The following is a 24,650-nucleotide window of genomic DNA, read 5'->3' as shown; positions in this document are numbered from 1 at the left end:
TTGGGAGCTATGAGGACACTGTAGGGTTTAACTAGTCAAGATATGTGGACCCCTAACAAGCTATATGCATATTACATACATGAACACATCGGTGAAGTGACACGTCTAGCCCCCATACCCTTGAACTCATCTGATCTGATAAGCTTTAGAAAGACTGGAACCTATGTCAGGGCAAGAGATACAGAGACAGAGATCAGGAAAAATCCCTACTTTAGGAGTGGAAGGGTCTTCAGATAGAGTAGGAAAATGTTATGGGAAGCCCGGGATCTGCCAGCCTCAGGGCTCCCATCTTAACAAGGCCCAGTCTTCATTCCCCTAGTTTTTAGGGAGCCCCTCCCCCCCAAAAGTCACTCATCTGTTGAGAAACATTGTGATCCATTCCTGGTCATCCTGTCCCCTGTTCCATTTCTCTGACCCCTCCTGCTGCTGCTACCTGTGACCCACCCTTGGCTTCCCCTCATTCCAGGAGCATGACTGTCACCTACACCAATCGGGTGGCCAACGTTCACTTGGGCACCTTCTCCAGACTTCTGCTCCAGTGGCGAGGAAGCATCTACAAACTCCTCTACTGTGAATTCTCCATCTTCATTCTCTGCTACTTCACCATTAGCATGATTTACAGGTGAGTCAAAAGGAGGGGAGACATCAAAGGGAAGGTCAGAGTTGGGAGAGAAATTTTAAGACCAAGGATGGAGAATGCTGCAGCTGGAAGAACCTAGAATTAAACTAGAAGAAATCTTAGGATATAGAACATTTGAACTGGAAGGAATCTTTGATTCTGGAAAGTCAAGGCAAGTAAGGAACTGAAAATAAAGAATCTCAGAACTGGAAAGGATTTTAGATCACAATATAGAATGTCAGAGCATGAGAACGCATAGAACCTAGAACCTAGACTGTCAACTAGAAGAAATCTTAGAACATTGAACATCAGAACTGGAAGGAACCTTTGATTATAGGTCATGGCTAGAAGGGATCTGAAGATAAAGAATCTCGGAACCGGAAAGGATTTTAGAACACAGAATGTCAAGTCATGGAGAAGTCTCAGAATCTAGGATCTGGAATGCCAGAGCTGGAAGGAGTCTTCTAGGCCAACCCTGGGGGAGCTGGCTGAGAAGGAGCCTTGGAACTTCAGAGCTGGGAGGGATCTGCCAACTTCTCTAGCTCAGGGAAGAGGAAGGAAGTTGACTTGCTTTTGTGGCCATTTTTGGTGGACGTTATCTGTGAGTCAGCATTGTTCGAGTCACATGAAGCCTGGTCTGATCCCCTCTCTGTAGATCATCTCCAGTTCGATGTTTACAATTTGCTTGCATGTTGTTTTCTCCGTTCGACTGTAAGCACCCTGAGAACAGGGACTCCCTTCAATGCTCAGCACCGGGTGGCACCAGTCAATCCTTAAGAAATGCTAGTTGATTAACCAACTTGGCCAGGGTTAGACAGCTAGGACCTGAGGCAGGATTCAAACCCATATCCTCCTGATTTTCTAGTACCCTGTCTGCTCTAGCAACCTTAGAAAAGCCAACTCGGCTCATTCCCATTGTTGTGTTCCTTGCGACCTCCTCCCATCTTGATTTTTCTCAGATTGATCCTCAGTGAGAACCAGAGGCTGCTATTTGAGAAGCTGGCCCTGTACTGTGACAAGTATGCTCAGCTCATCCCTGTGTCCTTTGTGCTGGGTAAGTCCTGAAGGCTTCTCCCACCCTGCCCCCAGACAGGGGCCACTAATGGGCCACATGCGTGGAACCTTGATGCTGGCAGGGCAGGTCTTGGGGCTTATGAGCCACACTCAGGAGAAATGCCCATAGGAGGGGGTGTCTGTGTGTCTGTCTGTCTGTGTGATGTGTCTGTCCATCCATTTGTCTGTGTGATGTGTCTGTCTGTCTGTCCATGTGTTCTATTTGTGTAATATGTCTGTGTGTCTGCTCATCTGTCTGTTCATCCCTCTGTCTGTGTTTGTCTGTTCATCCGTCCATCCGTTTGTGTGATGTGTCTGTATCTGTTTTTCCATCCATGTGTCCATGTGTCCATCTGTCTCTATCCACCTGTCCATCCCACCTGTCTGCTGCTTGTCTTGTTGGTGCCTGTCTGTCCTGTCTATCAGGAGAAGAAATGAGGGGAAAGGAGCATGGCAGAAAGCAAGCAAGTCAGGGGGAGAAGAGAGTGTGCTCCAAATTCATTCAGATCGTGATAAACAACTATTTCTGGTTTCTACACAATACTAATAATCTGCGTAGGATCCTACAGGTAAAGTTAGATGGGTCTCAGAGGACAACTATGAGGAAACTGAGACCAGTGCCACCAATAGGACATGAATCTAGCACCTCTGACTCCAGAGTTGTGTTCAGTCCTAAGTCATCTCTCTTCCTGCTCTCTCATACCCACCCTATTCTCCTCTATTTGGCTCCTTCTGCCCTTGACCTCCTGGAGCATGCCCCTTCATCACTTTGTCCCTCAACCAATCTTCCATTCTTCCTCATCCAGTGCCTCCTTTCCATTTATCTACCAGCAGGCCCAGGTCCTGCTCCATTCTCCTATGGTCCCTCTGGAGGGTCAGGCAGAGCCATTGAACTCTACAAGCTCTATGGTTCCTTTTGGGAGTCATAGGGATGCTCTCTCTACAGCTGTCCATTCTAGGAGCCCCCATTTTTGGAGGCCTGTAACTAGCTAGGTTCTCTTTAACCTCCTAATATCAGAAGCTTTGACAGAGGGTCAGTTTCTCCCAAGATTCATTCAGAACAAACATACTAATATTTCCTCAACACCTCTCCCGAAAATCATCCCTCTCTCTGGAGGACAAGACTCCAAATGTAATTCCAACATGGTGTTGGTTTTACCTAGTTCACGTTTAAATGTGATACAACTGTTAGATGAACCCAAGCCTCATCTAGTGCAGGCTGTGGTCTCAATGGCCATCCCAAAGTTTACCTTTTGCAGTGATTCACCAACTGCAAAACCCAGCCTGGCTTTCCATAGTCCATCCTCCCTACCTTTCAGAACTTCCAAGGTTGGCATGGTCTGTCACCAGACCAGAGCTAAGGAGACCCCAGTGAGGTCAAAAGAGGAAGAAAAAAACAAAGAAACAGCTGGAGGTGACAGACCTTTTTAAATGCTTCTGCAGGCTATACATGCTTAGCCAACCAGAACCAGTCTACACAAGCTCCAAGATCTCTCCAAAAAACTTGCTAGCTTCTTCTATTGGAGAGAGCCCAGCCCAGGTGCTTTGTACATTAGCTTCAGAAAACCCTTCTCTGCCCTCCAACTAGCATCCTCTAGATTACAGCCAAACTCCTAGAAGGAATTATCTCACACTTGTCTCTACTTCCTCATCGTCCATTCACTTCTCAACCCTTTGGAATCTGATTTCCAAACCCTGAACCTGATTGGAGTTGTTCTTTCTGCACCTCCTCACATAGTCTACCCCCCCCTTCCTCCTGTACCTTCTCTCCTCCCAACCTGAATTGAAAGTGCTCCTGCTTGGATCTCCTCCCTTTCCACCAGCTCCTCCTCTGTAGCCACACCACACCCACTCACTTGGGAGTGTTCCCCAAGTTTCCATTCCAAACCCTGTCCTCTTCTCATTACTACCAGAGGTTCTGGCACTTTGTTAGACTGGTTAAGCCTATGAATCCATTCACGGGGGAATAGTATTTTTAATTTTTTAATTGAAAGAAATATCAGATTTCAGTTAAAATTAGTGAAAATAAAGGATTCTCACCTATGCTCAGGAACCCCTTGAAATCTATTCACAGGTCTCTTGTGGAGGTCTGCAGACTCCAACTTAAAAACCCTTCTTTTGGGGCAGTGGATAGAGCACCTACCCTGGAGTCAAGAGGACCTGAGCTCAAATCTGACCTCAGAAACTTAATGTCTAGCTGTGTGACCTTGGACAAGTCACTCAAATCCCATTGCCTTAAATAAAGAGGAAAAAAACCCTTGTTTTATATACTTTTTATTGGTGATTTCAACTTCCATGGGTTTAATTATTCTTTTTTTCTACATAGCACTCCCAAAATCATTCCTCCTTTCTTGTATTCCAATTTCACCTCAGTTGCATGTCAAACAACTCCACTTGGCTGTCCCATCAGCACCTCAAATTCCACATACTGAAAAACAGAATGAATTCTCTTCTTTCCCTCCCATCTTGAACACTCTCCTTTCTCTGAACTTCCATATAATCTAGAAAGGGTCCTTGAAGCCATTCTCAACTTTCCTCTCTCTCTCACACCTCTGCTTGGTCCCTACTCATCTGCCAAGGCTTGTCCAATCTCCCTTGTGATATCATTGTTCCTCTTTGAAAAGGAGAATGAAGGACAAGAAGAACGTTTCTGTTGCTCTGTCTTCTTCTTCCTGCTCACATGGGTTCAGGCTCTCAATGCCTCTCTTCTGAACCCCTAGAATAGCATCCAAACTGGTTTTCTGTAAGGGACTGTTGTGTGTGGGAATACTGAAAACTTTCATTACCTGGTGTCCTTGAGCACTGGAACACTATTTTACTGGTTGATTGAAGAGTGCCAAAGGAGTGGGAGTGGACCAGGGACTGGGGAGGATATTTAAGCACTTTATTCTGGTAAATAAATGGAGATCTAGGAGATCTTGGAGAACTTGGAGAACTTTCCATCCTTGTCTCCCACCCTTCAACATTCGCCTGGGGAAGGATAGGCTAGCAGGCAGGAACCGAACACATCCTGAGCAGCTAGTCTAACAAAAAACTTAAGTTTTCTACTTCTAGACATCCCTATCTTCAATCTATTCCCCACATAGCCACCAAAAAATTTCCTAAAACACAGTTCTGATCATGTCACACCCTTCTCTGAAATCATCAGGGGTTCCCTATTGTCCCAGGACAAAATATAGCTCTTCATCTTCTGGGCATTTAAAGCTCATTCCAAAATGACGCCCACCTAACCTCTCCAGACATTCTTCGTGTTAGTCTCTTACATCCATTCTACATTCCAACCAAACTGGCTTGATAACTTACCTTCTCCATGCTTTTGCAAAACCTGGGCCCTGGAATCCACTGAACCTGTAGCTCTCACCTCAGTCTTATGTGATATTAAAGGAAGGGAATAAACATTATATAGTGTCTACAATGGACCAGGTGCTTTTTACAAATATTGTCTCGAGATTCCCCAACAGTCCTGAAAGATGCTATTAGTCCTTTTTTATAGTTGAGGAAACTGAGGCAAACAGGTTTGAGTGACCATTCCACAGCTATTAAGTGTCAGATTTTCCTAACTCCAAGCCCAGAGTTTTCTCTACTTCACCACCCAGATTTTCCTGATTCTTCACCTTCAAATAAAGTTATATTTACTTATCTATATCTTCTTGTTCTCCCAGTAAATTATAAGTTCCCTGAAGGCAGGAGCAATTTTGCCTTTTTTTCCCCCTATCTCCAGGTCCATATATCATTGTTGAATTATATTGAATTCTACAATGACTTTTTGTTTTTCCCCTATTAGACTATTATTCCTTGAAAGCAAATAGAGACAGTTTCATTTTGACTAGCACACTATGTGACACATAAAAGAAGTTCAATAGATCCTTGTTGAGTGATTGAAATAGGGAATAGGCTAAAAGTGTAGCTAGGAGGACTATGGTTAGTCAGGTTGTAGGGGTAGGGGGCGAAATCTCTTTTTCTGAGCAGTTTAAAGAAAAGGATCTTTTGGAGGTACTAGAACCTATAGGACTGAGCAGCAAAATGAACCTTCCAGGATCCCCTTAGCCCTGGGGGGGATATGTTATTATTCACACTCCCCTAATCCTTTGGGTATTGATATAAGACTGATTTTTCTCATTATAAAGGAGGAATCTGAGACAGAGTACTGGCTCCATTTCTCTTAAGATTATAGGGTACGTGAAGATGACAGCAAAAGAATCTTGAGATATAACCTGGCATTTAATCCCTATTCCCACCTCTAGGGTCAAAATCCAAAGAGATTGATAGTCACTAATTCCTGGCCTTGAGTGAAAAGAGCATGATTTTGGAGTCAGAACACATGTGTTTGAATCCTGGCTCTACCTTCAACTCACCTTGGGCAAGTGATTTCTCCTTTGTGAACCTTAGTTTCCTTATCTGTTCAAAGTCATGATCTGAAAAACATCCCTCTAGCTCTGAATGCTAGAGATTTATAATACTCTGGGTCCTAGAGGATTGACCCCAGGGTCCCCTGCCCCTTCCCATCCCTGGCTCCTTCCCTCCTTCCATTCCACAGGGTATTCCAGTCTCAGGTTCCCAACCCTAGGGATATCCCCGGGCTGACCTCCTGCTGAAGCCACAGTCATTCTTCCAGGCTCTTAGGTTCTTCATCGCAATATTATCCTGAATTACTCCAATCTTTCACCAACATTGTCCTTCCTGGCTCTATAACTCTCACATCTACCTCCCTCATTGACTTCATGTGGCTGCCATTGTGGTTCAGGTTCTCATTACTTCTCACTGTGAATAGAGTCTCCTAATCAGATTCTTTGCCTCCAGCCTCACCCCACTCCAATCTACCCTTCCCAGAGTTGCCAAAGTGATTTCCCTTAAGGATCCATCTAATTATGCCTGCCCCCATCATGCCCCCCCCCCCCACATCAGTAGTTTCCTATTGTCTCTGTGAACAGGTACAAATAAATACTTCCATTTGATTTCACTTTTTTGTTTGGTTGGTTGGTTGGGTTTTTTGCAAGGCAAATGGAGTTAAGTGACTTGCCCAAGGCCACACAGCTAGGTCATTATGAAGTGTCTGAGGCCCATTTGATTTTACTTTAAACTTATAATTTGACTCCAACCTAGTTTTCCAACCTCACAGGAAACTTTTCCCCTCCAACAATATTTGATATTGGCACCCTGGCTTCCTCTCCGTTCCTTATACAGCACTCCCTCTGTCATCTCTATAGCTTTGTTTTGGTAGGCCCTCAAACTTCATTCTGTCTCTCTCTCCCTACCTTTAGACAGAATTCAGGCACTCCTTCTGCCTAAAGCCTTTTCCAAAACCCCATTGTCATTAACTAACTGGGATTGATTCTCTAAATTGATCACGATTCTATTTATGTGTGTTGAGGGTCTCCCAATGGACTGTGAACTCCTTGACTCATTCTTCACCTTCCTAGGTCTAAAGCCCAGAACAATGTTTTGCCCTTCTTTCCTAAAGAAGGCCACAATATCAGGGATATGATGTCATGACAAGCATATGAATTGGTTCGGGGGGGGGGGGGGGCTGTGCTAAGTCACCAGCCTCACTTTCTCCTCCAGAGCCATCTGGATCCGGTGGCCGGATGGGAATCAGGATGACTGGAGATGGCCCTGGATGCGAGGCTCTCAGGGTGAAGTGACTTGCCCAAGGTCACACTGCTAGTTTATCCTCCATTCTTGAAGAAGACCATGATATCAGGGAAAATAACAATGTTTGTCCTTCATTTTGAAGAAGACCATGAGATCAGGGAGGTGATGTCATAATAAGCACATGCATTGGAGTTGAGTGAGGGGAAACAGTGCTAAGTCACCAGCTTCAGTTTTTCCTCCAGAGCCATCTGAGACCAGTGATCAGATATGAATCAGGATGATTAGAGATGGCCCTGGAAGCAAAGCAATCAGGGTTAAGGGACTTGCCCAAGGTCACACAGCAAGTAAGTGTCTGAGGCTGAATTTGAACTCCTGTTTTCCTGACTCCAAGGCCAGTGTTCTATCTTCTGTTCATCTAGCTGCCCAGAATACTATCTCATTCACAGTAAAGACTAAATAAATCTTTGTTGGACTGAATGACAGAGGGAGTTCAATTTCTTCTCCTTTATCTGTTCCCTGGCCCAGGTTTCTATGTGACCCTGGTTGTGTCCCGCTGGTGGAGCCAGTACCAGAGCATCCCCTGGCCCGATCGACTCATGAACCTGGTCTCAGCCAATGTGGAAGGCGAAGAGGAGCAAGGCCGGCTGCTTCGTCGCACCCTGATGCGTTATGCCCATCTGTGCAGTGTCCTGATCCTCCGCTCAGTCAGCACTGCTGTCTATAAGCGCTTCCCCAGCACCCAACATTTGGTGCAGGCTGGTAGGTGGGCAGGGCTAACAGGAAGGGAGAATTGGGATACACCAGCTCCTTGAGGGATTGGACAACCACCTCTGGTCCTCACAGCCCAGGCCTGGGCCTTGCCCCATCTCTATAATAATCATAATAACATTTAATAACAAGTATTTTATAAATATCTCATTTCATTCTCACAATAACCCTAGGAAGCAGAACATTAGCTTTATTTTACAGATGAGGAAGCTGAGGCAGAAAGAGGGTAAAGAACTTGCCAGGATGATAGCTAATAAGTGTCTGAGGCTAGATTTGAACTCAGCTCTTCCTGACTCCAGGCACATTGATCTATCCATTACACCATCTTGTTGTTCAATCAGACTTCCTGACTGGACACAGAAGAAGTCAACAAGTCCCAAGGGGCACCCAGCTCTCCATAAGAGAGACCCAGAGACTTACCCAAAGTCTCCAAGCCAGTTGGTGGTGGCGCCTTGACTGTAGATTCCGTGGGATTTTGACTCAGCAGGGAAGACCTCAGAGATCTAGCACTCTGTTCAACCCTCTTCACAGAAAGGAAGCATGACTTGCCCAAAGTCACTTTACTGCAAAGACAGGATGAGAAGCAAAGTTTCCTCATTCAACATCCAGGCCGTATTCTTTGTAGGAACCCTACCACCACCACAGCTATGCTGGCAGCCTCCCTGAGTCCAATCTCTGGGTCTGGGGATGGGCAAAAAGTCAAACAAAACAAAAAGTGAACTCAGATAAATGTCATCTAGCATTAGGCTTCCTCCTCAGGGTCTGAGAGTCATTGAGGGAGCAGCAGCTTCACCCCAACTCTGGGAAGTCCAACTAGTACAATGTGGCTACATTTAGGCCAGGAATAGCCTGTGCTTGTAACACTGGTTAGGCAACATCCATCCCCAAGACATGGCTCCCTGCTTTGTAATTTATCATTTTAGAGAACTGCCCAAGGTACTGAGAGGTTCAGGGACTTGAACTTTGGTCTTTCTGATTTTAAAGTGGAAACTCTACCTACTCTACAAACCACACTGCCTCACAATAACAATCACAATAAAAACGCTTCCTGTTTGGGGGACTCTTGAAGTTGTACAAAAGACTTTCCTCCTAACCGCCCAGTAGGAAGTATAACCATAACTAGTACCATTGAGATTTAGAGATTTAGTATAACAACCTCAGCAGCTATCTAGCTAGCCCCTTCATTTTATAGATGAGGCCCAAGGTCACTTAGGTAAGAAAATGATAGGACAAGGATTTGAACCCTGGTCTCCTGACTCAAGGCAGCCTGAAGTGAGGAAGACTCATCTTTCTAAGTTCAAATCCAGCTTATTAAAATCCTTACTAGCTATGTGACCCTAAGAAAGTCATTTGATTCTATTTGTCTCAGTTTCCTCATATGTAAAATGAACTAGAGAAAGGAATGTTCTAGAGGACGTAATTTCAAATTCAGCCTCAGACACTTAATAATTACCTAGCTGTATGAACTTAGGCAAGTCACTTAACCCATTGCCTTGCAAAAACTGAAAGAAAGAAAGAAAGAAAGAAAGAAAGAAAGAAAGAAAGAAAGAAGAAAGAAAGAAAGAAAGAAAGAAGGAAGGAAGGAAGGAAGGAAAGGAAGGAAGGAAGGAAGGAAGGAAGGAAGGAAGGAAGGAAGGGAAGGAAGGAAGGAAGAAAGAAAGGAAGGAAGAAAAGAGAAAAGAAAAGAATGAAAAGAGAGGGGAGGGGAGGGGAGGGGAGGGGAGGGGAGGCGAGGCGAGGCGAGGCGAGGCGAGGCGAGGCGAGGCGAGGCGAGGAGAGGAGAGGAGAGGAGAGGAGAGGAGAGGAGAGGAGAGGAGAGGAGAGGAGAGGAGAGGAGAGGAGAGGAGAGGAGAGGAGAGGAGAGGAGAGGAGAAGGAGGGAAGGAAGGAGGGAAGGAGGGAAGAGTAAACCACTCCAGTAAATCCCAAGAAAATCCCAAAATGGAGTCACAAAGAACCAGGTATACCTGAAATGACTGAACCACAACTTCTGGCTCCAAATCTGGAACTCTTCTCCAAGTCAACTCAGAGAGGAACTATGAAGACGAAGAGTTGATCCTAGTTGACCTATTCAGCTAGTCCTGGGTGGAGCTGGATTATTTTACCATCATTTCTGTATCTCTGTTCCTTCTGTGGGTCCCTCTTTCTATCCCTTCCTACCTGCCCATCCCTGATACTCTCTTTCCTGTTGTTCTTAGGCCTCATGACCCCTGAGGAGCACAAACGATTTGAGAGCCTCAATTCTCCCCACAACAAATTCTGGGTTCCGTGTGTGTGGTTTGCCAACCTGGCTGCCCAAGCCAGAAGGGAAGGCCAGATCAGGGACAGCGTGGTTCTCCAGGGTATCCTAAATGTGAGCTTGCGTGTCCTTGGGGCTTGGGGATGAGGGGAAGGGGAGAGAATAGAAGAGGATCGGGGGTCATCCTGTGAGTGGCCAATGGGTATAAGAAGCAGAATAATATTTATGGGGTTCAGCACCATGAAGAACACCTTGGGCTGGACTTTTTCCCTATATACTGGTGACTCCTTAAGCCTTCTCGTAGCACCACCAAGGCACCCTGGGACAGTGGCCCAGCATGGCACACCCATCTCAGGGGCCAGTCTGTGGCAACAGATAACAGCTCTCATTTTCTTTTTCCTTGACTGTTTGCCAACACTTTACTCACAAGTCTATGAAATGGGTGGTCCAATGATCTTATCTTGACTTTACCATTCTGAGAAACTGAGGCTTAAAGACTTTGAAATAACTTGTCTAGAGGCACAAGGAAGAGGAAAGAAACTATACAAAAAAAAATCTCAAAATACAAGTGTTACAATTTCTCTGACCTTGGACAAGTCACTTCCTCCCATGGACTCAGTTTCCCTGACTATAAAATGAGAAAGGTTAGATTAGGCTCTGATGTTCTATGTTCTAGGATCATTTTTAACTCTGAGATCTTGCAAGCATCAAGACTCACCCCTTCTCACTCTCCACTTATCATCTCTCTCTTTGCCACAAGAGATAGCCCATTCCCAAGCAAGAGCACTGAGTTGTAGTAAGGGTTGAAGAAGGTTCACAGATGACTGTCCCCTCCCTGTTCCCCTTGGCTTTTCTCTAGGAACTGAACACCTTACGTTCTCAGTGTGGAGCGCTCTATGGCTATGACTGGATCAGTGTGCCTCTAGTCTACACACAGGTAAGCAAATCAGATCCGGAGGAGGGATAGGATGATACAGGATTCTGAAGGGACTGAGAGGGGCAGAGAAGCTCTGCCCTCCACTCTAGCAGAGATGTCACCACTGAAGGATTCAGACTTCCTCTTGTCCAGGGACTTTAAGTTGTACTAGCCAGTTTGGCCAGGTGGTCTGGTGAAACCAACAGACTCCTGTTTTTGAGGGCATAAAAATAAAATAAACAGGATCACAATGGAAAGCAATTATATTGCAGTACAGTGTAAAAATATTGAAGTTCATGGCCCATGGCGGAGTCTCTGGGAAAAAAGATACCCTTCTAGACCAAGAGTTCTGTGATCTGAGACATTAGCTGCATCTGTCATATGTGTCCTAAACATTCCCTACTTGGGAAGGTACACGGAGACAGGTTCATATGAGGAGAGAAACTTCCTAATGATGAGAAGTACCTAAAAGTGAACTTGGCTTCATGAGCTCCCCATGCCTGGTCTTCAGGTGGATGCTGGATAACCCCAAGCCAGGCATGCTGAGGTATTGGGAGTCATTGCTTCTGGAGCTTATGAACATATTGTTTCATGTGAGCCTCACAACAAACCTGGGAGGCTGTTTTAGGGACCATTTTGCAGGCATATACCCAAGGCCACCCCACTATCAAACATCCGAAACAGAATTTGAACTTGGGCCTCCCTAACTTGGGTCTACTTGTCTATCTAATGTCTATAGGTACATTCTTGTCCAGGCAGGATCTGGACCAGGTGAGGATCCTCAGAGTTCTGTCTTGTGGCTACATTAGGATTCTATTTCCTCTGAAAGAATCTGGTCTCTGGCCTGGAAGGGATCAAACTTGGCCAGATTCTACCACATCTTAGGTTCTGAGGTTCCTTCCAGATCTGACATTCTATGTTCTAGCTCGCTCAGAAGGAGAGAATCCCAGAACCCAACTGAAATGGGGAAACTGAGAAGGGAGCTGAGGAGAGCCAGGGTCTCTGCTCAGGGAGGAGCTCTGATCTAGTCAGCTTCGAAGGTTCCTTTCAATTTTAAGGTCTAGAGCCCCACGATCTCAAGATGTTGAGATTTCATGGCTCTTTGGTCTAGTTCCATTGCAGGTTTGGCTGGTGGAGAAGCTGCCACAATGGGGTGATACAGCCATCCTCCGATGTCTCTACCTGTCTCCTCCGATGTCTCTACCTGTCTTAGAAGCGGGCAGGGGAGGGAAGGAGCTGGGTTATCTGCTCCACTCTGTCTCTTGCCCCCTATCCAGGGTGGGATGTCACTCATGGCCTCTCCACTTACAACCCAGGTGGTCACCGTCGCCGTCTATAGCTTCTTTCTGGCCTGTCTGATAGGGCGGCAGTTTCTGGATCCAGCCAAATCCTACCCCGGCCACGAGCTAGACCTGTTCGTGCCTGTCTTCACTCTTCTCCAATTCTTCTTCTATGCTGGCTGGTTAAAGGTGAGCCTCGGGGCAGTCCTGTGCCAAAGGATGTCGTCCAGCTGTGCCAGTGGCCAGGAGCTAAGGGAGCAGACAGTGGGGGAGGGTGATCTAAGGAGAGTGAAGAGATGGGATGAACTGAGGTCAAATGACACCCACCACAGAACATTCCAGTCTTATATGCTTTCCTAAAAAGTGATTGGATTAGACTTGGAAGTGTCTAAGCCATTTCAGTCATTCTATGTTCTATGTTCTAAGCTCCCTCCCAGCCCTGATATTCAGTGAGATATGCTCTAGACTCTGACATTCCTTTTTTTGGGGGGGGGGATGGGGAGGTAATCAGGGTTAAGTGACTTGCCCAGGATCACACAGTCCTCCTGATTCCAGTTCTGGTTGTTCTGGCCAGTGAGCCACCCAACTGCTCCTTGATAATCTCTATTTTTAAAGCCAGGATCCTCTCAGATCTGAAATTCTCTGTTCCAAGGTCCTTCCCAGTGATGAAGCTCTCTGTTCTAAGACTCCTCTCAGATATAATGCTCTCGGTTCCAAGTTCTAAGATTTCTTCTAACTCTAAAGTTCCACATTCTAAAGTTCTGACATTTTTCCTTTTTTAAAACTTTATTTTCTTAATTCATGCATTCCTTTATTTTTCCCACTTCAAGCATGGTTTTCAAAACCATTTCTATTAGGTTTTGAGTTTCATATTTTTTCCTTCCTCCCTTCCCTCCTCCTACCCTAACAGAGAACAGCCAAATATGGGTTATACACATATAACTATGTTAAACATAATTCCATATTAATTGTGAAAGAAGAATCAAATCAAAAAGGAAAAACCACAAGAGGGAAATTACCATAAGCATAAACATAAAATAAATTTTTAAAATTGAAAATAGTAAGCTTTGGTCTGAATTCAGTCATAGTTTCTTCTCCAGATCTGGATGGTAGTTTCCATCACAAGGCCTTTAGAATTGTCTTTGATGATTGTACTGCTGAGATGAGCAAGGCCATCACAACGGATCATCACTGAACATTTTTTGTTCTGAGGCCCCTCTTATCGTTGAGGTTTTCTATTCTAAGATGTTCAACTTGGCCTGGGGCTCAGAAGGGGATAAGGAGGCAGAAAGGATCTGGGCTGATGTGTGATCCTGGACTGGGGGTGCTGGGGGATAAGCACCAAAATCAGACCTTTGGAGGAGGTTGGACAGAGGAAGGAGACAATGAACAGCCCATCCAACTGTGTCCTCTGGATTGGCTGCAGCCAGGCAGGGTCTGTGTGACCGTCTGACATTGGGGACATGGCGGCAGCTTTCCTGGAGATCTGAGTGTGTCACCAATCAATAGTGATTCTCAAGGTTAAGGTAATGATTTTTCCAAAGGCAGTTGGAGCTAGCTTTCCCCTCTATCTGTATCAGGTGGCTGAACAGCTCATTAACCCTTTTGGAGAAGATGATGATGACTTTGAGACCAACTGGCTGCTTGATCGGAATTTACAGGTACAGGAAGATCAAAGTCAGTTGGTCCTGAATGGGGTGGTGGGCCCTGCCCTATTTTAGGCAGGAAAAAAAACCCAGGAAAAAACTTTTATTAAATACCTGCAATGGGTAAAACTTGTGCTGGTTGGTGGGCTTAGCTAGGACATTGTCCTTGCCCCTCAGAAACTTACAGACACCAATGCAGATTACAAAAATTCCCCCCCAGTCACTAACTTCTATTTTCTAAAAATGTTCTCAGATGCATTCACTTATCTGCTCTCCATAACAAGTTCATGTAACCAGTCAGCTAAAAATAGCTAGCTAGCATTTTTTTTTTAGGTTTTTGGCAAAGCAAATGGGGTTAAGTGGCTTGCCCAAGGCCACACAGCTAGGTAATTATTAAGTGTCTGAGACCAGATTTGAACCCAGGTACTCCTGATTCCAAGGCTGGTGCTTTATCCACTACGCCACCTAGCCGCCCCCCAATAAGAATAACTTCTTTTTTTCTTAGATTTTTTTTTCAAGGCAATGGGGTTAAGTGGCTTGCCCAAGGCCACACAGCTAGGGAATTATTAAGTGTCTGAGGCCACATTTGAACCCAGGTACTCCTGACTCCAAGGCCAGTGCTCTATTCACTGTGCCACCTAGCCGCCCCTAGCTAGCATTTCTTTTCTTTTCTTTCTTTTTTTTTTTTTTTGGCAAGGCAATGGGGTTAAGTGGCTGCCCAAGGTCACCTAGCTAGGTAATTATTAAGTGTCTGAGATAGGATTTGGACTCAGGTCCTCCTGACTCCAAGTAAAGAGCTCTAAGATTCTACCTAGCTCCTTTTAAAAACACATATTAAGCATTTACTAGGGAGCCAGTGGATTCTATTGAGTAAGATGTCAAGGGCAGAAGTCAAGGGTGGACCCAAGCAAGTCAACTAACAGTTGGTCACTCACTCTCCTGTCACTGTGCTAAGAATCAGGCAGGTTTGAATTATTAAAAAATACATATTTGGATTAAAAAAACAAAACCAAAAACTTGAAGCTCATCTATAGCCAATATTTGCATAACTGAACTCCTATCGATCCTTCCAGGAAGAAGAGGTAGTCCTCTTCTCCCTTGGACATCCTTGTTCATCAACAGGCCACTCATTCATTTACTACTCAGTAAATATAAACAAGCTGCGGTGAACCAAGCCCTGGGCTTCCAACAGAGAGTGCTACATGTTCTTCTAGGGGCTGGTGGCCTGCCCCCAGGAAGCTTATAATCTAGCAAGCTCAGAAGAGATGGTTGTAACATAGTCCATAATAGAGGTTTTAATGAAGGAGAAGAGACCCATGTGAGAAATTTGAGAGTATGTCTGATGGGCCAATGAGGAAAGCCCTGCTGGAGGGGCTAACAATTTGAGTTGGGTGCTTAAAGGATGGCAAAGGCGGGTGCAGAGAAGACAAGATGGGGGTTGAGGGGCAGGAGAGAGTAGCCCAACCTGCCTAAAGCATTTGATGAAGTTGACTTTCCCCATCACAGCCTGCCTTTCCTGCATCAACTTCATTCACTGTCATAGAATTTCAGATTGTGGGGAAGAAAAGGAGGGTGGGATCTAACCCGAGAACCACATTTCCTGAGGACAATCTGGGGTCCCAGTTCAATCCCTTTCCTCTTTCTTTCTACTTCTCCCCCTCCCCACCCATAGGTATCTCTTCTGGCTGTGGATGAGATGCACCAAGATCTGCCAGTCCTGGAAAAGGACATGTACTGGAACGACCCAGATCCGCACCCACCATATACAGCCGCAGCGGCCGAGTCCAAGCGGGCCCCCTTCCTGGGCTCTACCTTCAACATCAGGTGAGCCCCCTACCCTGGGATAGCCCTCCACCCTTCCCCATCTCCCCCCTCTCAGTGGTGAGAAGCTGGAGAGGAGAGTGGGTGGGCTCCAAGGCCTCCTTCATCTGCAGTAAAATCTCATGAGGCTTGGAGAGAAATGATTTCTAAGCAGGTAGATTGATCTGATGAAACTTCTTGGAGCAGAGAACACAAGCCATCACTCTAGCATCAGAGAGAATGAGCCCGGGCAGGTCATGGCTGACCCTTCCTCTCTATAAGATGCTTCTCTCTCTCTCTCTCTCTCTCTCTCTCTCTCTCTCTCTCTCTCTCTCTCTCTCTCTCACACACACACACACACACACACACACACATACATAAACATCAATATGACCTTTACGATGTGGCACATCTGGTCTTTTGGACATCCCCACAAGTACCCAGAATAATACTAAACACCAAACCTAACCATTGAAAATGACTGCAGTCTTGACCCACAGTCACATGGAACAATATGGCGCTGCAGTAACAGCATTATGAGAAGAAATTCAGAGCAGAAAATAAAGAGTTGAACTAAACATTCTCTAAGACTCTGTCCAGTCTGATACCCGGGATCTGACTCCCCCCACCCTGGCAGGCTCTGGAAATGAAGCCCTTCTCCATCTTAATCTGGTTTCCTGTTACAATCACAGATGACTGCATCATAGATAGAGACCTGGGAGAGACTTTAGGGTTATCTGGTCCAGTTGAAGGAAGGGCCCTGAGGCCCAGAGAAGAAAGATGACTGGTCTGCGGTCCCATCATGGGAAGGAAGTCATAGAATTGGAATTTCAGCCCAAATCCTCTGATTTCTAAACCTGGGGCTCTTACCTCTACCAGTCCCCATTTCCTTGAATCATTGCTTTGGGGAAGGCTTGAGTCACCCCATCTCTTGTTGCATCCATCACATACAGAAGGGTGGAATTTTCGAGGCAGAACATTGGCCAATGTCCGCCATTGTGGATGGAGGATGGATGCCTGGGGGTCGGGGGCCCCCTAGTGGTATGATTTCAGAAGCACCAGAAAGGAGGGTAGGTGAGTTCCCCCTTCTGATACCCCAATATCTGAAATGCCTTTTGCAAATTCAGAAAATAATGAGATTTAGAGCTGCAAGTGCCTTAAAGTCGTAGAATTGAGAGCTAGAAGGGGATGCAGATACCTTATCAAAGGAGAAAGCCACTATAATGCCTATTGGTGTTTATCTCCCCCCCATCTGTCTTACACACACACACACACACACACACACACACACACACACACACACACACGTCAATATGACCTTTATGATGTGGCACATCGGGTCTTTTGGACAGGCAGAGGTGAAGCGACTTGCCCAAGGCCACACAAATTGTATTGGCCAAAGCAGCCAAAGCAACTGAGGTAGACTCCAGGAGGCCCTGGGACCATCTGGTGCTCTCCCATTAGACCACCATGCTTCAAGCCCCCAAGGCCCCAACCTCTTCCACTTCCTAGTTAGATTTCCATTGGTCCCAGGTTCCTCATCCATCAACTGTATGAATGGGATGGTTAAGGATCAACAGAGATAATGAATATGGAAGTGCTTTGTAAATTCTGCCACGATGGAGTTATTGTAAATTATAAATGATCATAAAAGTCTAAGAAGCATGTATCACTCTTCTGGGGAGACAGACAAGTTCTGACTTTGAGGAGTGGGTTCTGACTCAGGCTAAGGAGCGGGGTATGTTCCCTCTTCCCAGCATGCAGAAAGAAGAGATGGAATTTCAGCCCCTGGAACAAATTAGAGAGAATGAGGAAGCCAACCATTCCAGTGCGTTCATGGGTCCCTTCAGTCGCCTGCTGGGGGTGCAGCCCCCCAGCTTCAGTAGGTCATCCTCCAGAATGAACCTGCTCCGGAGAAGGGATTACCTGTACCAAGACGTAGGCAAGCCCGGGAGCTCCCATAATGCCTGGGCCTTGAGGGGCGATGCTTCTTCTCAGGTTGGTGCCAACTTGAAGGACCAGTGGGAGAGTGAAGACTCTAAGCTATGGGAGCTGGACGCCTTCATTTCCAGCCCCCTCTATGAGAGGCCGGGCTTCTACAGTGCCCCCCAGACGCCCATCACTTCCTTCCCTCTGGTTTTCCCACTGAGGCGCCCACCTGGAAGAAGAGGGGTTGCTCCCTCCACCGTCCAGAACAGCTCCTCCTTCTCCAAGGATAACTGTGCCCATTTCTGCCTGTCGCAGGCCAGTGACATGGGCACGAGTCAAAACTCTGTGACTTCCAGCATGAGGGAAAGTTTCATCTGGCCCACAGAGAAAGGCAAAGCCCCTGACTCCTCCTTGGTGGCTCCCCTGGAGGACCATCTGCCCCGGAAAAAGGAGGAACCTGGTGCTCTGGGGACCCCTGAGGCCCAAGCCCTGGCTCTAGAGAGCCCCAACTTCCTATTACAGGATGCAGCCCCTGATGGGGAGAAGCTAGATGGCTTTAGGACACCCAGAAGCCCCTGGCAGCCCTGGCTGACTCTGGAGAACCCAGCTGCTCTCCGTCCAGATTCGCTCCCTGCCGCAGCGGACAGCCCCAGTGGGCAGCCAAGGAGAGACGACACTCCTCTGCCCACCACAACCCCTCTGGCCCCTCCACTGCTCTCTCAAGACAGGTACAGCAAAGTTGCTATGCCAGGCTCAGAGGAGGACGGATCCAGCACCCCTGGCCAGATCTCCATGGAATCAGCAGGGTCTCCAAAGGATCTGGGGAGCGTAAGTGATTGCAGCCCAGAGACAAGGATAGCTGCTGAGAATCCTTCCCCCAAAGACTCAGGCAACTCCCTGGCAGAGGGAGACTTGATGGGGCGAATGGAAACCATCCTGGAAAGAAGGGCCTTTTCTGATTCAAGACAGGGGGGCAGGTTCAAATAGCCAGCAGCCCACCCCCCTCTTAATTCCATCCTTAGGCAGCCCTTTCCATTCCCTTAGAGATCCATCCATGCCCAGGTAGAACTAGGCTGCAGAAGCTGGTCATCCAGCAGAGGGCTTTCCTCAGTGCCAGCCAGAGGATAAAGAAAGGAAGAAATAAAAAAGAAATGAAGGAAAAAGAGAGAGGAGGAAGAATAGGGAAAGAAAAAAAGAAAGAGAGGGAGGGAGAAAGTAAAAGACAGAAGAAAGAGAAAATGGAAAAAAAAAGAACAAAGAGAAAGGAAGAGAAAAAGAGGAAGAAAAAAGAAAAAGGACAAAAGAAAGAAAAGGAAGGAAAAGGACATCATGACTAAAGAAATGGAAAGAAAGGTAAGGGAGTGAGAAAAGGAAAAAAGAGAAAGGGAGGAGGGAAGGAAGGAAGGAAGGAAGAAGGAAGGAAGGAAGGAAGGAAGGAAGGAAGGAAGGAAGGAAGGAAGGAAGGAAGGAAGAAAGAGACAGGGAGGAAGAAAAGCTGCCATCCTGCCTGAAGTCTTGGTTCGGTTCGCTGTGCTCACTATAAAGGGGCAGCCCAGGACCAGCTGGGGTAGGGGGCACGCGGCCTGCTTCTTTCTCATTCTTTCTCTCCAACAGCTGGAGCATTGTCCAGGACAGTCACCTGCCACCCCCAGGCAGCCTGGTCCCCCTCCCAGCAGTCAGCTGCTTCCTTCAGACACCGCAGACTCCCAATGTCTTGAACCCTCCAGCTCTGCAACCCAGATAAAAGGAGAAACCAAAGGGCTATGTAGAGTCGGGAGCTAGGCCTTCCCACTTCCAGATTCACTTTGCAGTCTACTTTGGGTGGGCTTTGAGGGAGTTGGGGGTAGAAAACTGGTCCCAAAGATGCAGCCTTAGCTCTGTACTCGAACTAGTGCCATCAGCAGCTTTAGATCACTTATGGCATTTGGGGGTGCTCAGGACACACCACACTCCTGGGCTGCGTATAGGGTTTGTCCAAAATTCTTAGCCTATAGGGCAGTTATGAACCCCAGTACCAGAAGGCAGCGGCAGAGGCCCCCAGTCCGGACCCCGGAGCAGCAAGGAGACTGGGTGGAACAAGCTGGAAGCCTGTTTCCTCTGCTCCCCTGAGGTCATGTCTGCAAGTCCACCCAACTCTGGCCTCTTCCCTGCCCAGAAGCCCTCCCAGTGGTACGCTTCCTCCATTCAGGGTGGCTATATTCAAGCTTGGAGACGGCTGGGGCAGAGGAACACCGCTCCATGAGACCCTGGTCCCAATACTCCTAGTTCTGCTTGTTTTCGTTCTTTAAAACAAAAAGGGGGGTCCTACTAGGGTGTTTACGAAGGGCCCATGGCCTGGAGCAGAGTGGGGAGGCCCCACTAAACTGGCCTGGTCCCCGGGAGTCTAGACTTGAATCTAAGGCTACTGCAGCCCTTGCTCGGGCTGGCTTTATGTGGGGGCTTTTCCTTCCGCCCCACCAGGCGATCACCCCTGTGGTTCCAAAGGAGCCCCCTTGCATCCCGTGGGCTCATCTCCCCCCTCCACCCCAGCCTACCGCAAGGCTTGCTCACAAATAAAGCGGCGCACACAGGCCTCTCATCAGTACCAAGTCACTTTATTGGGATGTAAATGGTGGTCGTTTTTTGGTACAGATTATGAAAAGGTCAGATAACCAAAATATGCATGCACTGAAAGACAGCAGGAGTCTGGCCCTCGGTTCCCGGGTGTGGGGGGAGCCGGGGTGGCTTAGCTCTCGTGGTCGCTGTCTCCAAGGGTGTGCTTGTGAAAAAGATATTCCGCCATGCCAGAATCGAGGGCCCCCATCTTGGGCAGGCTGGTTACGTGATCACCCAGCTGCTTGATGGACTTGACCTGTTCGTCCAGGTAGTGGGTCTCGATGAAATCACATAGCTGCGGGAGAGAGGCGGGGGTCAGGCGGCGGGGCGGGGCGGGGCGGGGCCGGGGCCGGGGCGCGGCGGGGCGGGGCCGGGCGCGGCTACTCACGTGGGGGTCGCTCTTGTCAGCTGCCAGCTTGTGCAGTTCCAGTAGAGACTGATTGACGCTTTTTTCCAAGTGCAGCGCGCACTCCATGGCGTTCAGCCCGCTCTCCCAGTCGTCGCGGTCCGGTTTCTGGGGGGGCGGCAGGGGTCAGCGCGCGGCGCGGCGCGGGGGTCACGCCCCCCCCCCCGCCCGGCCCCGCCCCCACCTTGATGTCCTGCAGGAAGATGCGGCCGCCGCGCTGGTTCTGCAGCTTCAGCGGCTTCTCGGCGAGCTCGCGCTCCTCCGGGACTGGCGCAGGAAGCACTTGGCCGAGTTCCTCAGAGCCACGTCGTCGCGGTCGAAGTAGTAGGACTGGGGGGACAGGGGGGCTCAGCGGCGCCACTGCGCCGGCGCGGCCGGGGGGAGGGGAGGCGCCCGCCCGCCGCCCGCCCGCCCGGCCCCGCCCGCGCTCACCATGCTCAGGTACACGTAGGAGGCGTAGAGCTCCAGGATCTGGCGGTTGGTGGCGGCCTCCGAGTCTCGGTGCTACGTAGCTCTGGCGCACCTGAGAGGGAGACGCGGCGGTCATGGCGGCGGCGGCGGCGGCGGGGGCGGCTGAGCGGGCGGCGGCTGCTCGGGCGGGAGGACGGCAGAAGTGTCGGGGAGTGGAGGTGAAGGTGGGCAGGTGGCTAAGGGCGGCTCCGGCCGGTCCGTTCAAGCACTGTTGAAGCAGGAAACCTCAGCGACTCCCCTCCCTGCGCTTCTGGCGCCGCCGGGCCGCCCGCGCCCGCCTCTTATAGCCGCCCGGGCCCCGCCCCGCGCCGCCGGCCCCGCCCCGAGCCCGCCGGGCCGCCAATGGCCGCGCGGAGCCCGCCGGGGGGGGCGGGCCGCCCGTCACGGGACCCGCCCGCCCCCGCCGCCGCGCCTGCGCGCTGGGCGCCCGGGGGGGGGGCCGCGGGCTCCCGCCGCTCCCGGCCCCGCCCCCCGCCCACACCCAGGCCGCCATTAGGCCCGGGGGGGGGGGGGCGGCGCCCCTTTTGTCCAAGATGGCTTTCTCTCCCCCGTTTTGGGGGCGCGGCGGGGAGCGAGAAAGGGGGAGGGGGGTTCGGCACCCCCCCCGGGCCCCACTTTACAGACAGGGAAACTGAGGCCCGAGAAGGACGCCCCAGACGGGCCTTTCCCTCCCCTTGGGCCCCCCCCCCGGAAATGAGGTTCCCGATGGGGGGTCGGGGAGAAGCCGGCACCCCGTTTCTGTCCCCGGGGGCACTAACGGCACCCACGACACGAGACAAAGGGAGAGGGGAGGCGGCTCTGTCTGGGGGCTGCCGCGGCCCCCGCGCGGGGGGCGCCCGGTGTCGCCCCCAGTCCGGGGGGGGAGGGGAGGGGTCCCCGGCTCAGCCGCTCCCGGGAAGATCCCCTCCCCATAGGAAAGGCCAAAGTCACCCCCCGCCCCCGCCCCCGCCCCGGGGAAAAGAAACAAACACAGTGAAGGAAAGGGCGGGGCGAGAAGCCCCCAGCCCCGGGGGGCCGGCCGGGCCAGGGTCCTCTCCGAGGACCGGGCGCCAGGGTTCCGTGCGGGCCCTCAGCTGCGAAGCCCGGGCCTGCGGCCTGGGGGGCCCCAAGCCGCCCCCCAGGGTCCTATGGGCACGCCAGCCCAGGAGGGCACAGGCCCGGCTGGTCCCGTCACCCCCCACCGTGCCTGGCAGACCCTCACACATGCCCTGATGCCCAGAGGCCCTGCCAATGGGCACATTTTTAAGAACAGAAGACCGCTGCAGCCCGGGGGAGGTCGTTGAACTGTTTGCCAAAGCAGAAACTTGGGACCCCACGTTGTTTGGGGTCTTTCTAATAGGGTTGGCAAACAAGAGTCACCTCCCTGCAGCCCCTCCTGCTTCTCTATCCACATCAGCTCCCTCTCCAGACGATGGGGAACTGGCCGGTCCCCAAGTTCATGGCAGAACCAGGATGGCACCCTGGGGTCCTGAGCTTCCCCCCCTTTCCCACGCTTCCCACACCAAGGCACCATTATAGTCCCCTATCTCTTAGAAGCAAGAAGCCAGAGGGGTTGAGAGACAGTTGGACGGAGAGATAACCCCAAAGAGCCAGCATGGTATGGCCTCGGATCCCCCCTGGGGCCCGGGGACCCTCCCTAGGCTGCTGCAAGCAGATATGGCGCCCTTCTTCTCTCTTCCAGGCCGGAGGGCGGGCTCCACAGCCCCAGGTGGGTCTTGCTGATGTCACTGGCTCCTGCAGGACCTGAATTACCTTCTCCCATTTCATCCCAGAAACTTTTTTTTTTGGTGGGAGGGAGGTCAAGCCAAGCCACCTGATTTCCTAAGAAAATCTTTTGTGTAATGAGTTAGGCAACCAAGAAAATGGAGGAAATCTGGTCTTTCACCAGGCTCTCCCTGGAAGAAAGAGTCTTTGCTCAGATTCAGTCACGTGAGCTGTAGGGGCAGCTGCAGCTAGAAAACAAGGAACATGATCCCTTCCTAAGACCAAGGATCCAGGTCCCAAGGCCAAATGAAATGCTCCAATATCCCCAGAAACCTCCGGACTCTCTAGAAGGGGGACTTCTTCACCTGGGGACTACAGGTGCCCACCCAGAGACACCAGGGAGACACGAGGGATGGGGGCTGTCTAGAGGCTTGAATAGGGAAAAAAATTAAATCTACAGTTCAGTAAAATTGGGGCTGGGGTGGGGCATGTGTTGGAATCCTAATTAATGAATTTTAAAATGTCCGAGATCACTCAGACCATCAGCATTAAGCGCCTCCTGTATACTGGACATTGGGTTAGCGTGCACCAGACACTGGATCAGATCAGCTCACGGGCAAAGCCTTGATTCATTTGTCCCGGGCCATGGTGGCTACTCTGTCAGGGATCACTGAGATAGCTAGGACCTTCTCTGAGGGCTGCAGTCAGTCAGTAGAGGCAAGAAAATAGGTCTTGGAGTCAGACTTTGGTTCATATCTGCCCCTGATGTTTTGTGGCCTGGGCCCAGTGGTTTAACTCCTTGGAACCTGTTTTCTCATCTGTAAAAGGAGGGGTTGGATTGCATCCCACGCGTGATGTCTGTAGAGAAGGCCGGTGAACAAGATGAGACTAGGAAGGTGGCGTCTTGGCCAGGAGAAGCGCTCGTGGATGATGGGACTCCAGATTGTATGGTCCTGACCCAAGGGGGGGAAGGGGCTGGACGTGGTAGAGAACCTCCAGGGACTGAGGCATGGGACTGTACAGGAGGGTAGAACGGGAGAGGAGCCTTGGGGAGGCAGAGGGGGAGATCGGACGTGTTCTACACCCTCTGACCTATCTAGACCACCAGTTGTCAAGGACAGGGGTCATCCAGCCATGAGCGGTGTGGCAAGCAGAAAGAGCACTGGGCATGACGGCCGGAGGCTCAGGTCCAGAGGCTGCCTCCCACACTTGTCCCATGGCCACGGCGAGTGTCTTGAGTTTCCGTTCCCTGGTCTGTGAAATAGAGGATCTTGTCACGGGCCTCAGCTCGGCCTTGTTGGGGGCGATTTGTGAATTCTCAGATGGGAGGGGGGATGTGGAGGGGAGTCATTCCTGTTCAGACAGTGGGGGAGAGGGGGTCTGCCTAGTGACCTGGGAGGCTCTTCTCAGAGTTTAACTAAAATGTCTGAGCGGAGACTTTAGAACCTAGACTGACTGAAGTACAAGCAGTGTTGGAACCTAGAATGTGACCTGTCTGAGCTGGAAGAGACCTTAGAACCCAGACTGGGGTGAAAGCAGAGTTAGAACCTAGAGTGTGACCTGTCTGAGCTGGAAGGGACAGTAGAACCTGCCACCCGAGGTCTCTGGGCTCTAAGGGAACTTAGAACGGAAT

The 24,650-nt window shown here is 49.6% G+C and overlaps 2 protein-coding genes across 2 annotated transcripts; one reads left to right on the top strand and one right to left on the bottom strand.

Moving 5' to 3' along the window:
* The first annotated feature begins 470 nt into the window (after positions 1–470).
* BEST1 (bestrophin 1) lies at positions 471–19,021 on the top strand. Its single transcript, XM_074231312.1, has 9 exons — positions 471–622; positions 1,579–1,673; positions 7,790–8,023; positions 10,230–10,384; positions 11,130–11,207; positions 12,503–12,655; positions 14,047–14,127; positions 15,785–15,936; positions 17,670–19,021. The coding sequence occupies exons 1-9, from the start codon at positions 471–473 to the stop codon at positions 18,826–18,828; spliced, it is 2,259 nt and encodes a 752-aa protein (XP_074087413.1). The 3' UTR covers positions 18,829–19,021.
* A 1,393-nt stretch (positions 19,022–20,414) lies between these two features.
* Positions 20,415–21,504, bottom strand: FTH1 (ferritin heavy chain 1). Its single transcript, XM_074231313.1, is given in 6 exon segments — positions 20,415–20,731; positions 20,825–20,950; positions 21,027–21,106; positions 21,109–21,172; positions 21,275–21,349; positions 21,351–21,504. Coding segments are annotated over 6 exon segments (549 nt in total). The 5' UTR covers positions 21,390–21,504; the 3' UTR covers positions 20,415–20,566.
* Between the last annotated feature and the right edge of the window lie 3,146 nt (positions 21,505–24,650).

This window comes from Macrotis lagotis, chromosome 3 (assembly GCF_037893015.1).
Source record: "Macrotis lagotis isolate mMagLag1 chromosome 3, bilby.v1.9.chrom.fasta, whole genome shotgun sequence".
Lineage (NCBI taxonomy): Eukaryota > Metazoa > Chordata > Mammalia > Peramelemorphia > Peramelidae > Macrotis > Macrotis lagotis.
This window is presented reverse-complemented; position numbering and strand designations above follow the sequence as displayed.